At 35.4% G+C, this 14,381-nt stretch overlaps 2 protein-coding genes and 1 long non-coding RNA gene across 4 annotated transcripts; 1 reads left to right on the top strand and 2 right to left on the bottom strand.

Moving 5' to 3' along the window:
* Positions 1–1,588: 1,588 nt before the first annotated feature.
* On the top strand, positions 1,589–4,204 carry LOC109190352. Its single transcript, XM_019340817.1, has 2 exons — positions 1,589–3,931; positions 4,031–4,204. Exons 1-2 carry the CDS (start codon positions 1,589–1,591, stop codon positions 4,202–4,204), a joined length of 2,517 nt encoding a protein of 838 aa, XP_019196362.1.
* A 533-nt stretch (positions 4,205–4,737) lies between these two features.
* Positions 4,738–6,160, bottom strand: LOC109190409. Its single transcript, XR_002055684.1, has 3 exons — positions 5,953–6,160; positions 5,759–5,862; positions 4,738–5,189 (listed from the first exon to the last, which is right to left on the bottom strand). It is a non-coding gene; the product is annotated as an uncharacterized LOC109190409 (long non-coding RNA).
* Positions 6,161–8,438: 2,278 nt separating this feature from the next.
* Positions 8,439–13,265, bottom strand: LOC109190716 (sucrose synthase-like). 2 transcript variants are annotated; one of them, XM_019341279.1, is made up of 14 exons: positions 13,074–13,265; positions 12,069–12,224; positions 11,839–11,965; positions 11,601–11,752; positions 11,329–11,521; positions 10,886–11,221; positions 10,709–10,804; positions 10,440–10,613; positions 10,243–10,359; positions 9,970–10,136; positions 9,649–9,873; positions 8,998–9,561; positions 8,772–8,910; positions 8,439–8,686 (listed from the first exon to the last, which is right to left on the bottom strand). In XM_019341279.1, the coding sequence occupies exons 2-14, from the start codon at positions 12,164–12,166 to the stop codon at positions 8,657–8,659; spliced, it is 2,418 nt and encodes an 805-aa protein (XP_019196824.1). In that variant the 5' UTR covers positions 12,167–12,224; positions 13,074–13,265; the 3' UTR covers positions 8,439–8,656. The 2 variants fall into 2 exon arrangements, with proteins under 2 accessions (XP_019196824.1, XP_019196825.1); XM_019341280.1 differs by lacking the exon at positions 13,074–13,265 and adding an exon at positions 12,387–12,557.
* Between the last annotated feature and the right edge of the window lie 1,116 nt (positions 13,266–14,381).

Raw genomic sequence — 14,381 nt, 5'->3', positions numbered from 1 at the left:
TTTCCACCAACCAAACAATGAAATTCATTTTCCTAATAATTATTTTTTCATGAAATTTCAATTCCACTTTTCTTAAAATACTTTCCGCGAACCAAACGAGCCCTTAAAGTTATTACAAAATAAATCACAAATCGTGTAATCATCTCAAGCTAAGAGACAGGATTTTAAGGTTCCAAAAGTGATGAAAAGCAATGTTTCCAACTGCAGGCCATATTACGGATGGGAGTATTATTTTGTTTCTAAATAAACTAAATTAAACTGTTTTTCTCCATCCACATATATATTTAAGGCTGCAAATGGGCGCGATATGATGGGGGGCCGGTCCAGCTCCAGCTTTGATGTGTTGTGACCTTAATCTATTTCTTCGTACAACAATTTAATTAACAAGGAAAGTTTGTTGGCTAACAAACAAGACAAATTAAATCTTGTCGGATAAATTAAACGCTAATTAATTAGTTGATGTGATGTGTTGTGTTGTGAACTGGACTCTGGAGGCCCAAAATGCATGAAATCAGAAATGATGATTTAATTGGTTGAAATTAGAGTTAAGAAATAATTAGTAATTAGAATTAAATAATTAATTTCATTATATATAATTTGAGTTAATACCCAAAATCGTCCTCGACTATAGTGGTTTTTCTCAATTTCGTCCTAAACGACTTTGGTGACCTAATATCGTCCCAGACTTTTGTGTTATTACTCAAAATTGTCCTCCGTTATCTAATCCGTCAAATGGGTGTTAAGTATAGGGTTAAATATGTAATTTTAATTTTGGTCTTCTAGGTCTTCTTATTTCACCGCGACAACATGTTAACAAAAAATTGACCGAGAATTTCCAACCTTGCGACTACGGTCTGCTCAAGTAATAATTCCCTCATGAAATTCGCCAAGTAAATTCGTCAATCTGTGTTTATCAAATTCGTTAATCTCTGTTTATCAATTTCGCCTTTCTGTGTTCATGGGTTTATCAATTTCGCCAGGTAAATTCGCCCAAAGAAAACCCTAAAGAAGCAAAGCAAATTTCTTCCCTACATTGCAATGGATTCAAGACGACGGAAAATGGGGGAATGCACTCCGAAATATGGTAAGAATTTTGGTTTCTGTGAGCTTATATATGAATATGTATGTACTGCCAAAGCAGAAATTATTATTCAATGAATTTATTGTGGAAAGTGAAGCATAAATTAAAGCACATGTATGTAATTATGTTTAGAGTAACAGTCGTGCACTTTAAAATTTTCATAGTTATGCATTGACAGTGAGAATGATGCCAAATTTACAGGATTACAAATGACAATAATACATGCGTGTTTATATTCATTCAATTGCAGTGTAGGGACCACATCTATTGGGATATACTGTCAAATTTGTGTGAATGAGCAGTGTAAAGCATATATATGTTGTAATGTTGGGGACCACATGTCTCCATATTTATGTATTGTATCTATATTTGTATTGTATTAAATGTACTGTGTCTTGAAACAGGTGAAAAAATGAATATTTTACACTTATGTTGAGACATGGTGGAAGGATTAATCATGGACCAAAATCACAATATATAGGTGGGTGGACAGACTATTGGGACTATATGTCGGTTGATGAGTGGGGGATGATTACTCTAAGAGAAAAAGTAGAGGAGTTAGGGTATGATCCTCTACAAACAAAATTGCTTAGCAATGGTATTGGTGGTTTGTTTGAGTTACATTCAGATAGTGAAATATGGCCTTTAGTTAACTCTCTTTGTGTTGGTAAGCCTAAAGAGTTGGAGATATGTGTAGTAAAGTCAGAGTTCACAGAAGCATCTAACATAGGAAGTGATATTGAAGAACATGATGTGGAGTCTAACACTGATGGAAGTGATGAGGATTATGAGGATGAAGTGCTAGAAGAATTTTATGACTCTGATTATGATTTCGTTGAAGGGAAGAAAGATGATAGAGAGTTTGATAAATATGTTGATGTAACAGTGGAATATGGTGGTGTACAAACAAGTCCAGTGGCTGAACATGGAGTAGAGGGTGCTAATGAAGTTAATGATGGAGTAGAGGGTGCTATAGTAGTTGCTGATGGATTAGATTTATCTGATGAAAATGTAGTCAGTGATGGTGATAATGATGAACACAAGTGGCCTATTTTTAGAGCAAAAACTGACATGGAAAACCCCATCTTTTGCATAGGATTAACCTTTGCTAGTAGAGAAGAATTTAAAGAAGCTATACAGAATTATGGGATTAAGAATGGGAAACATCTGAAATTTGAAAAGATTGACAAATTGAGAGTGACAGTGAGCTGCAAACAAGAAGGCTGCCCTTGGAGAATCAACTGCAGAAAGTTAAAGAACACATTCACATGGAGAGTTTTAAGTTATAATGAGAAGCATGAAGGTTGTGGGTGGGTATACGAGAACAATATGATCACTGCAACCAAGGCTGCTAAAAGATGGAAAAATGAAATTAGGCACAATAGTGATTGGAACATTGTGGAGTTTCAAAATAAGGTTAAAGCTGATGACAAATTCAGTCTAACAATTAGACAATGTTATAAAGCAATGACACTAGCAAGGGGTGACATAAAGGGTGAACAAGAGGAACAATTTAAAAAGTTGTGGAGCTACTATCATGAAATTCAAAAAACTAACCCTATGTCAAATTGCATTGTAAAACCAAGTGAATACGAGGAACCTGGAGGCAAAAAAAGATTTTTGAGGTTTTACATGTGTTGGGAGGCATGTATGGAAGGTCATAAATATTGTAGGCCTATTATAGGATTTGATGGGTGTCACTTAAAGGCAAAAACTGGGGGCCAAATACTGACAGCTGTTGGGATAGATCCAAATGACAGCATTTTTCCTTTGGCTTATGCAATTGTTGAAGGGGAAAACAAAGAATCTTGGACTTGGTTTTTGAAACTACTTAAGAAAGACTTGGACTTGGTGAATCACAGTAACTTGACTTTAATTTCAGACAAACAAAAAGGGTTAATCCCTGCATTTGAAGAAGTGTTTCCAGAAGCTATTCACAGATTTTGTGTGAGGCACTTATATGGTAATCTCAGGGTAGCAGGGTTCCATGGCAAAGCAATTAAAGATGCTCTCTGGACAGCAGCTAGAGCAACAACTGTGAACAGCTTCACTAGAGCAATGAGGAATATTCATCAATTAGATGTAGATGCATTTCAATGGTTATCTGACAAGCATCCAAGTGAATGGTCAAGGTCTCATTTTACTACTTCTGCACAATGTGATGTTTTGGTTAACAATATATGTGAGTGCTTTAATGCAATGATTTTGAATGCAAGGAAGCTGCCACTTATACCATGCCTTGAGGCTTTGAGAAATCACTTAATGCCTAGGTTCTTCAACAATAGAAAGAAAGCTGCTAATGAATGGAAGTCTACAATATGTCCTAGAATTATGGAGAAAATTGCAGTTAATGAAGAGGCAGCTGCAAGTTATTTATGTACTCAATGTGATGAGGATTTGTTTGAAGTTAGAGGGATGTGGGAGGATGGTCAACAAGTTGATTTGAGAAAAAGGTCATGTAGTTGCAGAAGATGGGAACTAACAGGAATTCCTTGCAAGCATGCAATTAGGGCAATTTGGTTGAAGAAATTACAAGTCATCAACTTTGTTAGCCCAATGTATTCTACAGAATGTTATTTGAAAGCTTATGCAGGTTCTATTAACCCTATGGCTGGGCCAGATGAGTGGCCAATTACAGATAGAGAACCACTACTACCCCCATTGTACACATCATGTAAGGCAGGTAGACCAAGAAAGTTAAGGAAAAAAAGTGCAGGAGAAGTAAGCAAAACACCAAGAAATTTGACAACAGTGCAAAGGAGTAAAATAAAACTGCATTGTACCAAATGTAAGCAGCCAGGCCATAATGCAAGGAGGTGTCCAACAGATCCTGCCATCAAAGAAAGATTGGTAAGTTCTCAATAAATTCCTAACTGTATTTAATTCTTTATTGTTTATTACTGTTGGTAAAATCAAACTGCATTCTTTATTGTTTATTACTGTTTGTAGCTCAATCCAAAGAAGAGGATTAGAACAAAGAAAATTCCTCAACCAGTGAGAGAAGCAACCAATGAACTAGTGGTAGAAGCAGTTAGAGAAGAAGTGAATGAACCAGTGAGAGCAGTTGTGTTTGAACCAGTGGTAGAAGCTGCCAATGAGCCAGTGATAGAAGCCAGCCAATGAACCAGTGATAGAAGCAGAAGTGATTGCAGTTATGGAAATCAGGATGAACCATTAGAAATTGATTACGTAGTTAAGTAGTTGTATTTTGTATAAGAGACCCTTATATTGTTTTGATAAACAATGAGATTAGTCATCTCAATGCTATAACAGTAATGAATATTTGTGTTTTGCATATCAGGTTCTAGTAATGAATTTCTCCACAGACTGAATTTACTACACTTTATTGTGTTTGAATTTACTGTTGTTTGTTCCAATCTTTGAATGTACTGCTGCAATCTCTCTACTTTAGCTTGTTCCATATAAGGTTGTTCTGTTCTATGGATTACACAGGCTGTTTTGCAGTAAATTTACTGTGTAATTTACTACTGAATTTACAGGGTTATTTTATTCTGTAATTGTACCATAGTGGTTTGCAGTAATGATCTGTGTGTGTTTTTTTGTTTCACATTAGAACTACAAATGCAAATCACATTATATAAATTGTAAACAGTCTGCAAATGACTTAAAGTTCACATATATATTAATATGCCTGCTGCAAATTAACTTACATTAATTCAATCTAAGTTGAGTAAAACTAGTCTCTTTTTCTCCAAAACTCCCCACCCCTATTACAAGTTGAATATATATCATAGCACACAACACTAATACCACTACCAACACAAATTTCACATTACACTAGGAGTCATTGACAGCTTCTTGAATCCTTGCATTTAGCCTCTTAATTTCTTCCTCCTTTCTATTGATATTCTTTAATAGACCCGGTATTATTTTCTTCGACCTCGAGCATATAGGAGGATCATACCAGTCCATGAAATACATCAGTTGGCCTTTTATTTGGAGCTAGCTTTTTCTTGTCAGCCCTATTTTCTTTCTTGGAATCTGCTCACTTTTTGTTCTTCACAGGATCTGGCTTACCACTTCTGTCATTAAAGGGGTCCTCAAGTGTAGGTAGGCTGAAACACATGCCCTGTTGATTTAGAATAGACTAAATTTCCAAGTCAAGAGAAGTAATCATGAACAACAGAGGTAGGGATAAATTCCATCATGTACCGCATCCATCATTTATGCAAAAATTTGTTAACAAGCAATGAGAATAACACAAAAGAAAATGCTGAAATATATTGCAAAATCTTATTAGTTTTTAACCAGCAAGTACAAAATATGATATTGAAATACATTTCTCACAACTTAAATCGATAATCAAAAATATATTTCTTATTCCAAGGAACAGGAATAAAAACAATGCATAAAACCTAGTCATTCTTCAAGCTAAAGAAAACATTTTAAGAAGAATCCACCATATCAACCAGAAAGCAATTTGCAAAGTTATACCCTCATAGATTCTAACTCACCTCAACTAAAAGCTTTAATCCCAAGTTAGATGTAATCTGCTGTGAGATTCAATTTCCATTTTCCACATCCAACTCTCATTAGCACAAGCTCATATTTAAACCCCGGCACTAGCACGTTCACAATGAATTCATTGAACACTGATTTATGCTTTAACAGTACATACATATTCATATATAAGCTCACACAAGCCAAAATTCTTACCATATTTCGGAGTGCATTCGCCCCTTTTCCGTCGTCTTGAATCCATTGCAATGTAGGGAAGAAATTTGCTTTGCTTCCTTAGGGTTTTCTTTGGGCGAATTTACCTGGCGAAATTGATAAACCCATGAACACAGAAAGGCGAAATTGATAAACAGAGATTGAAGAATTTGATAAACAAAGATTGACGAATTTACTTGGCGAATTTCTGGGGAATTATTGCTTGAGCAGACATAGTCGCAAGGTTGGAAATTCTTAATCAAAATATTTTTTACCCTGTTGTTGGCGCGGTGAAATAAGAAGGCCTAGAAGACCAAAATTAAAATTACATATTTAACCTTGTACTTAACACCCATTTGACGGATTAGATAACGGAGGACAATTTTGAGTAATAACACAAAAGTCTGGGACGATATTAGGTCACCAAAGTCGTTTAGGACGAAATTGAGAAAAACCACTATAGTCGAAGACAATTTTGAGTATTAACTCTATATAATTTCAAGCATCTGGACTTTGTTAATTAATTTCTTATATTTAGTTTTAAATTAGTTTGTTATGATTTTTTTTTTAATTTTAAGTGCGAGAAAAGATCGGGACCGCACACAAATTATATCATGATGTTTTATTGGGTAAAAGAGACAAAAGCGACGTGCTAATAAACCCACTTTAACAAATGGAATATTTGTTAAAATAAATTTTTAATTTGTGACAAGAATCAATTGCGGTGCTCTGCTCTTTAAATTTTATTAATATTATATTCTTTTCAATTCGGTCCCCAAATAATTTGTTTTTCTACCAAAAAATTCACAAATTTAAAACAACATGTATATATAATGTCTGTTGATCTAAAAAGTTAATTAAGAATAATTTTTAATCTGGCCCACCCTGAATGTTTATTTATCTTTATTTTTATTTCAATTTCAATTCAAAGAGATGTGTATGATGATAGTGATCAGGCAATAGGTATTATTAAATTTATTGTAAATAATAATTTTTGTTGAGTATTTTAAAATAGTAATTAAAGTCGATATAGAACATGAGAAATAATCTCATCCATTATTAATATTGAGGGAAACAATTTACGCATATGAGTAAGAAAGCAAATAATAATAATAATAATAATAATAATAATAATAATAATTTAATAAAGAAGGAAGATTATGTCCCCAAATTAGAGTAGTTTAAAATCTGCGGTCCATGTTCTAAACATACGTATGTTATTCTTGGTTAACATGCACTTTATCTTATGTTGTTGTTGAGTTATATTGTTATTGTCACGTCATACACTCTGTCATGTTATAAAGTTGTTATTATATAATAATTAATTATTGTATTATGGATTAATTGTAATGTTGTGGTTTCTTTAGAAGTAGCCATGAATGTGTAGAAGGTGAAGCTAGGGATATAAAGCCAAATTAATGTTGCTTATTTAACCGGTTAGAAATGCATAAATCCTTAGCTATGGCAATCCTCAGATTAATTAATTAAACAGAGGCATGTGAGAAAAAGTGGAGTCCCCATGTTCCACACATATTATTGCATTTTTGTTTCATAAAACCCCCCATACCAACCTTATACTATACATACATGCATTTTTTATGCGATATGGCTCAAAATGAATAATCTAAAATATAAAATATAAATAAATATTAAAAAATAAATGGACACATAAATTTTTAGGTAGAGAATTCTTGGTAATGCAAGTATAAATGGACACATAAATTTTTAGGTAGAGAATTCTTTGTTATGCAAGTTCAGGAGAGTATATGAAGGTTTTGGTAGATTCTTCATTTACACTTAATTGGCCTTATTTGGTAAATGGATGTTAGCTGATAGCTGTTAGAGGGTATGGGTAGTTGATAACATTAGCTGATTGTAGAAAGATATTTAGTAAATTAACTGTTAGCTAATAGCTGTTTAGTGTAATTTCTTTTATCAAAAAACTAATTGAAAAAGTTGTTTTGAGTAGCTTTTTGAATTTTAGCATTTTGGAGTTACAAAAAAGATGATTAACCAAACACTTATATTGATTTTTTAACTAAGTCAAATAACTAATAGTGGTCAAATAAGACAAAATTGACTAATAAGCTAATATTTTAATCAAGACAAATAAGTAAACACACAAAAGTTAATAGTTTAAAGAACATTTCCTACAAAAATGGTTTCAAAGCAACCAATAAATTATATATTGAAGTATAGACAGATGAAGACAAATACTAAATTTGAGCCTAGCCAAAAATGTCGAGAAATGTATGTAGTATTTGATTCTTTAATTTGTGTTAGGTTGTTGATTAATATATATATATATATTAAATTATAGAGCAAGCTAAGGAAGACATATCATATGCGTGTGTTGTTTATTGAGAAGAACGTGGTTAGGACGACACAAATTAGTATCTGCATGTCGGAGATTTGTCCTTAAAGATTCCCCTCCTCACATCACATAAATACAAAATAAATAAGATTTGGTTTGTGGTTAATTAATGCAATTGAGATTACGTTGGACTATAATGAGATTTGATTCTTTGTGCTTTTGAATCTGCAACAACAAATGTCTTAATTTTTCACATCAACTCAAACTTATATTCAATTCTGTTTCATTTTAGGCGTTTACTTCAATTATATATCTTTTAAGTTATCTTAAACTTAAAAACCCAGAAAATAAAACAGAAGAGCGGAGAGGTAAAACAAAACCAAGCAAGAATTACTTGCATTTGATTAAACTTTTTTCAAAACAAGAATGGAAATGAACACTAGAGGGTTACAAGCAAGACTAAAAAGAGATGAAAATCCGGTTTACAATTGCCATAATATAATCTCGCAAGCTAAAGTTCTTATTCAAACAAAGCAAGGAATTAAACTTCACTCCATCACCCTCAGTGTCTGAACCCTCCCTTCATCTTACTCCTTAGCCAGTGGGACAGTTTCAGCCTGGAAAACAAAACCCAGAATTCCACATTCAGAAAAAAGACTCGTTAGAGCGCGACGAATCTAAAGATAAGGAGGAGAAACTCACCATCTTGCGGTACTTGAGAGCGTAGAACATCTCAAGGTAGCGACGAATCTCAAGGCGATCGAGCTTGGAAACATATTTCCAGAAGCCATACACAGCAGATAGTGTCAACAACCTTTCAGAGTAGATCTGCCATGTGTACCTATACAAGGGAAACAAATTCATAAGAATCTGTTTTAACTAAAAGTCTAAGCTGATAGTTGGACTGCACATTTATGGTGAGGCTTACTTCTCCTGGATACGTTTCAAGCCACCAGCAGAAATGGTTTCCCAATGAGAAGGCTCCTTCTTGCACCTCTCGAAGAAATCAACTAGGAGCTCAGCCGCCTGCTCGCCATGGTACGGGTCAATATGGAAGCCGGATTTTCCATGGATGATGATCTCAGCCGGTCCGCCATGGTTGGTTGCAAATGTAGGCAAACCACAGGTCATGGCCTCGACCACGGTCAGTCCAAACGCCTCATAGAAAGCGGGCTGCACGAAAGCTCCTCTGGTGTCACAGATGTACCTGTAGAGCTCACCATTCCTCACACGGTTCATCTGGGACGAGATCCATCTGAACTGACCATTCAAGTTGTATGTCTTTATCAGCTCATACATCTTCTTCATCTCCGCTTGCTCTTCCAAATCCTTCGATTCCTTCCTCCGGTCCCCCCCAACCACAACAAGATTCACCAGTTCCCTCAGCTTCGGGTTCTTGGCATACCATTCAACGAGCCCAGTCAAGTTCTTCACTCGGTCCAGCCTTGCCATGGTGAATAGGATAGGCTTATTCCTATCCTTAAGCACACATCTGCCAGCATAACAACGATAGATTATAAAAGCCCCGTTTGGTAAATAGCTGTTAGCTGATAACTGTTTGGTATAATTTAAAACTTACAGGTGCTCCTCGTTCTCAACGTTGCTATATAGCAGGTCTTCAATCTCGGGATGAAACGTAGTGAGTCTCTTTTCCTTCTCCGAGTACGGGAAGTATAAGTTCATATCAGCTCCCGGGGAGACAATGTTGAATTTGGGGTCGAACACATCTATGCCATGAACAACTCGGTATAGCCCAGGCATTGTGAAGGCCATATGGCTTTCATACTGCCCAACAGTGTCCTTGCTGGAAAACCAAAAGCAATAAGATCAAATTAGTTCAATTCTCTCCTATATGTGACCATAAACTCATACACTCAACTAGAAAGAACTGATATCTTACTTTCCCGCGATCTCTTGGAAGGTGCTGGTGATGATGAAATCAGTATGATTCATGGCAATAAGATCGGCTGTGAACTGGGACGAGAAGTGATATTTGTCATCGACCTTTTTCCAGTTAAGGTCTGAATCAGGATATTTCGTCTTCTCCAGTGCATGAGCAATGGTACACTGCAGCAGATAACAAAACACACATACAGAACAACCTTAATCCTTTCTCGTACTAAACTATAAAACTCGAGATCATAATATTCAAGAGTAACAACATTTTTCAGACCTGTGTTACACCGAGCTTATGTGCCAGTAACGAGGCAGCAAGGTTACCCTCACTGTAATTGCCAATAATCAGATCTGGTTTCGCCTGTAGCTCAGCAGTAATGTCTTTTGCAACATCCTAACATGTTAAAAAGCAGATAAATTAGCCAAAAAGAGGAAAAGAAGTGAGCCAAGAATGCAAAAAAATACTAGTTTTACCTCGATGAAAGTTTCCATGTATGGCCAGACTTCAAAACGAGAGATCCATTTGCGAACAATGCCCTTCTCGGTCCTAAAGGGAACTCTCAGAATGTGTGAGTGCTCTGCTCCAAATACTTTCTCGAGGCGTTGGCCACAAGTGGTTCCAACTGCATCTGGCAGCAGCCGAGTTATCTGCCAACAGGAACACAAGATCGGGTGCCAAATTATGAAACGAAAACGACTACTGAACTCTCAGTTAAGATTGATCTTTAGTTTATAGTACTAACAATGAGGATTCGTGGCGTAATGTCAAGTCCTTGCTCCTTGATGCGTTTAAGCATCTCACGCTCCAATGCAGGGACTTGATCCAAAATGTAAACAACCTGAGAATCGAAAAGGACAAGGAAGAAGAGTTAAGCAATTGTGGAAAACCCGAGTTGGAGAAATTCAAAACCAAGAATCACCTGGCCACCAGTGTCGGGATATCCCAAAACGTTTTCCTGGGCAAAATAACCGTGGGGTGAAAGAATAACAACATTGAAAACCATCGGGATTCTACCCAAGAACTTCTCGAGGGTGCACGAGTCAGGAGCCTCGAGGAGGTCCAAAAGCATGCAGATCATCTCCAACACACGCTCAGCGGTGTCACCCCAACCCCTCTCCAATCCAATTTCCTGAAACTTATGTTCAAACTCAGAGTATGGGGTTTCCAGAGGGAGCGTAGTTAAGTACTCCTCCGCCTTTCTTAGGACATTTTGGAGTGTCGTTAGGTTCTCAATTCTGTCGTTTAGCATCATCGTCTGCAAGAGAAAATTAAAACCACAAACTTTATGTACCAAACTACAACATATCAAGTTAACTAGGTAAAGTGATCTGAAAGAGAATCTGGGAAAAGAAAGTTATCCACCTTGCCCTTGTATTCATGAACTCGGAGAAAATCAAGAAGGGGTGTCATGCTCTCCTTGTCATGGAACATTTTTGCAGAAAGGTGCCTGTTTAGGAACTCAACTCCATTCCCAATTGACTTGGTAAGGGTTGGTTTGGGAAAGGATGCGGTAAATGGCTCAAAATCCAATTCGAGAACAAAGTTACCATTAGCCCTGGATCACAAAAATGTATCGTTATATTGCTCAGTAAGTTGATACTTGATAGACTAACAAATAAGACTAAAGAACTTACGGTCCATCAACAAGCTCTTCTTTCAAGTGCAGATACTCGGGGACACTCAGCTCTTCCACAACTAAAGCATTAACATTGACACGAACATATTCCCAGACCCCCGGCCTCAAACGGATCGCAAGGGCAACCCATGGGGGCAATACTATTGCTTCCTAGTTATATAAAACATCATAGTATCAGCAAGAAGGCGTTTCGTGATTATCATGAGCAATAAAACAATAAAACCAGACAGGCTCACCTGTGTCGATTTCAAGACTTCTTGAAAGGCATGATCCCCGAGTTTGTCTTTGTCATCCTTGCAGATTGCCTCGAACTCAGCCAAGAGCTGGTGAGGCTTCAGGATTCCTTTCCCATGGCTCTCGATCCTGGAACACGAAAACCATTAGCAAAGCAAAGCAAACAAACATTAATCTTCTCATTATAAAACTACCACTCTTTAATAATAACAAGGAAACAAAACTCCATTACTTTGACATAAACAGCAAAATCTCCTTGCGGTGAGCAGTCAAAGTAGCATCGAGACGCTCACGAAGGCTATGAACACGAGTCAGAACACGCTCAGCCATGGCAGACGATGAGGTATCAAGCTAGCTAGCAAAGCCTCCGAGGGGATTCAAGATTCAACTGCAACGAAAATGCATAGTCAGTAGCTATGGCGAAAATAACACACATTACTTATACTACTAACACAGGCAAGATAATGATCAAGAACCAACCACCTAAACAATCTAGAATGTTAAATTTCCAAACCAAACACCACATTTATAGTCCTCCTAGTACACCTACCAAACATAAGGACATACATCAGATCAGACGAATGTACATATTTGTGCGAGAAATACAACCGTTTAAGCGTGATAACCAAGAATCATAACTAATCAATCCACCTGTAATTAAGAAAAAGTCTATAACCAAACTCTAACTGCTATTAGCCTGCTCTACTGTTCTTAGTCACAATTACTATACAGAAAACAAGAATAAGAAGACAAGGAATTAATCGGATGACACAAAACGTTAGTACCTAGGAGAAGACAGAGCACCAATGTCTAATCTAGGAAAACATATAAAATGCATGAGAGTAGTATATATTATATAATAATATAAAGAGCCATGCCTGAAAATCCAGAAAACTATGTAAAATACCAAAAAAATGGAATTTTCTCTGGAAAAAAAAAAAGCTACCCATTTTGCACACATATACACATGCTGCAAAAAATCACCCTGGGTCAAAATTTGATTTTGAAGGTGATCATGGCTTTTCTATCAAAAGAACTAAATTTTAAACCTTTTTTTTGTCTTTACTCCCATAATAAAGATCTGAAATTTACTGCAGTCTACTCTAGTAAACCACGAAGCTTCTCGAATATAACCAAAAAAAAACACCCAAATTTTGTTTCCACCGAGACACCAAATAGAATGAGAAGAAGTACTACTACTACAATGAAATGAAGAATGAGGGAAATGGGGGTTTACCTTAAAGGAAAAGGAGAAAATGGGACGAAGAAGAAGAGAAGAGGAAATGAAAGAGTTTAGCTAGTGATGATGGAAAAACAATAGGCCGGAGAGGCCATTTTATATGAACAAAAAGCAGCCTTTTTTTGCACTGAGCTGATCCGATTGGATTTGCTTTTTCTTTAACGCAAATTCAGGTAGCGGCTAATGATGGGCATCGTATAAATTGTGACAAACAAGCTAACTTTCTCGTATTCAAAATCTATGTATGGCATTCCACATTCTTGCTGCTCACACAACCCAAAACTCCTTTCCTTTCTTATTCTTTCTTTACATATACCTCTCAAATTCTATTACACTTGTAATTAGACTTGAATCTTTACTTTAAACCAATAAGCCTTTTTTTCTCATTTTAAGCAAAAGATCAGAATCCTCAACTAATCTCAATAGTATATGTTTGTAAAGAACGTTAAATCAAATTTGGTATTTTCTTACTTGACGTGACGGGAACGAATAAAAGAGGTTAACTTTTTGAACATTACTATTCTAATTCCATTTCACTGTGCTCAATTGATAGAGATTACTATACATTAAATTAAGATTTTTTTTTCTAAACTATGTAAGAAAATCACCAACTAATCTCACAAGTATATGCTAATAAATTAAAGAATGTTAAATTAAAGTAACTATGAATAGATACTAGATTGTAACAAAGTCAGCAGTACTTAAAAAAATTAAATTTGATATTTTCTTACTTGACGTGACGAGAACGAATAAAGGACGTTAATTTTTTTCAACATTATTATTCTAATTTCATTCACTATTTTAAGTTGTTAAAGATCAACGTACCTTGATGTAAGGCACTTTTTTCTGATTTTTTGTAAAAAAACCATCAACTAATCTCGGGTAGATACTAAATAAAGAATGTTAAATCAAATTTGGTTTCTTCTTACTTGACGTGACAAAACAAGTAAATCATGTTAACTTTTTGAACATTATTATTCTAATTCCATTCCAATGTGCCAAATTGATAGAGATTACTATATATTTAATTAAGATTTTTTTTTTCTAATTGTATGTAAGAAAATAACCAACTAATCTCACAAGTATATGCTAATAAAGAATGTTAAATTAAAGTAGTTATAAATAGATACTACATTATAACAAAGTCAATAATATTCAAAAAAAATTAAATTTAGTATTTTCTTACTTGACATGACGAGAACGAATAAAAGACATTAACTTTTTTCCACAAATTCCACTATTTCAAGTTGATAAAGATCAACGTACTTTTTTCTGATTTTTTGTAAAAGAATAATCTCGAGTAGA

This window comes from Ipomoea nil, unplaced genomic scaffold, assembly GCF_001879475.1.
Source record: "Ipomoea nil cultivar Tokyo-kokei standard unplaced genomic scaffold, Asagao_1.1 scaffold1576, whole genome shotgun sequence".
In the NCBI taxonomy this organism is placed as follows: Eukaryota; Viridiplantae; Streptophyta; class Magnoliopsida; order Solanales; family Convolvulaceae; genus Ipomoea; species Ipomoea nil.
This window is presented reverse-complemented; position numbering and strand designations above follow the sequence as displayed.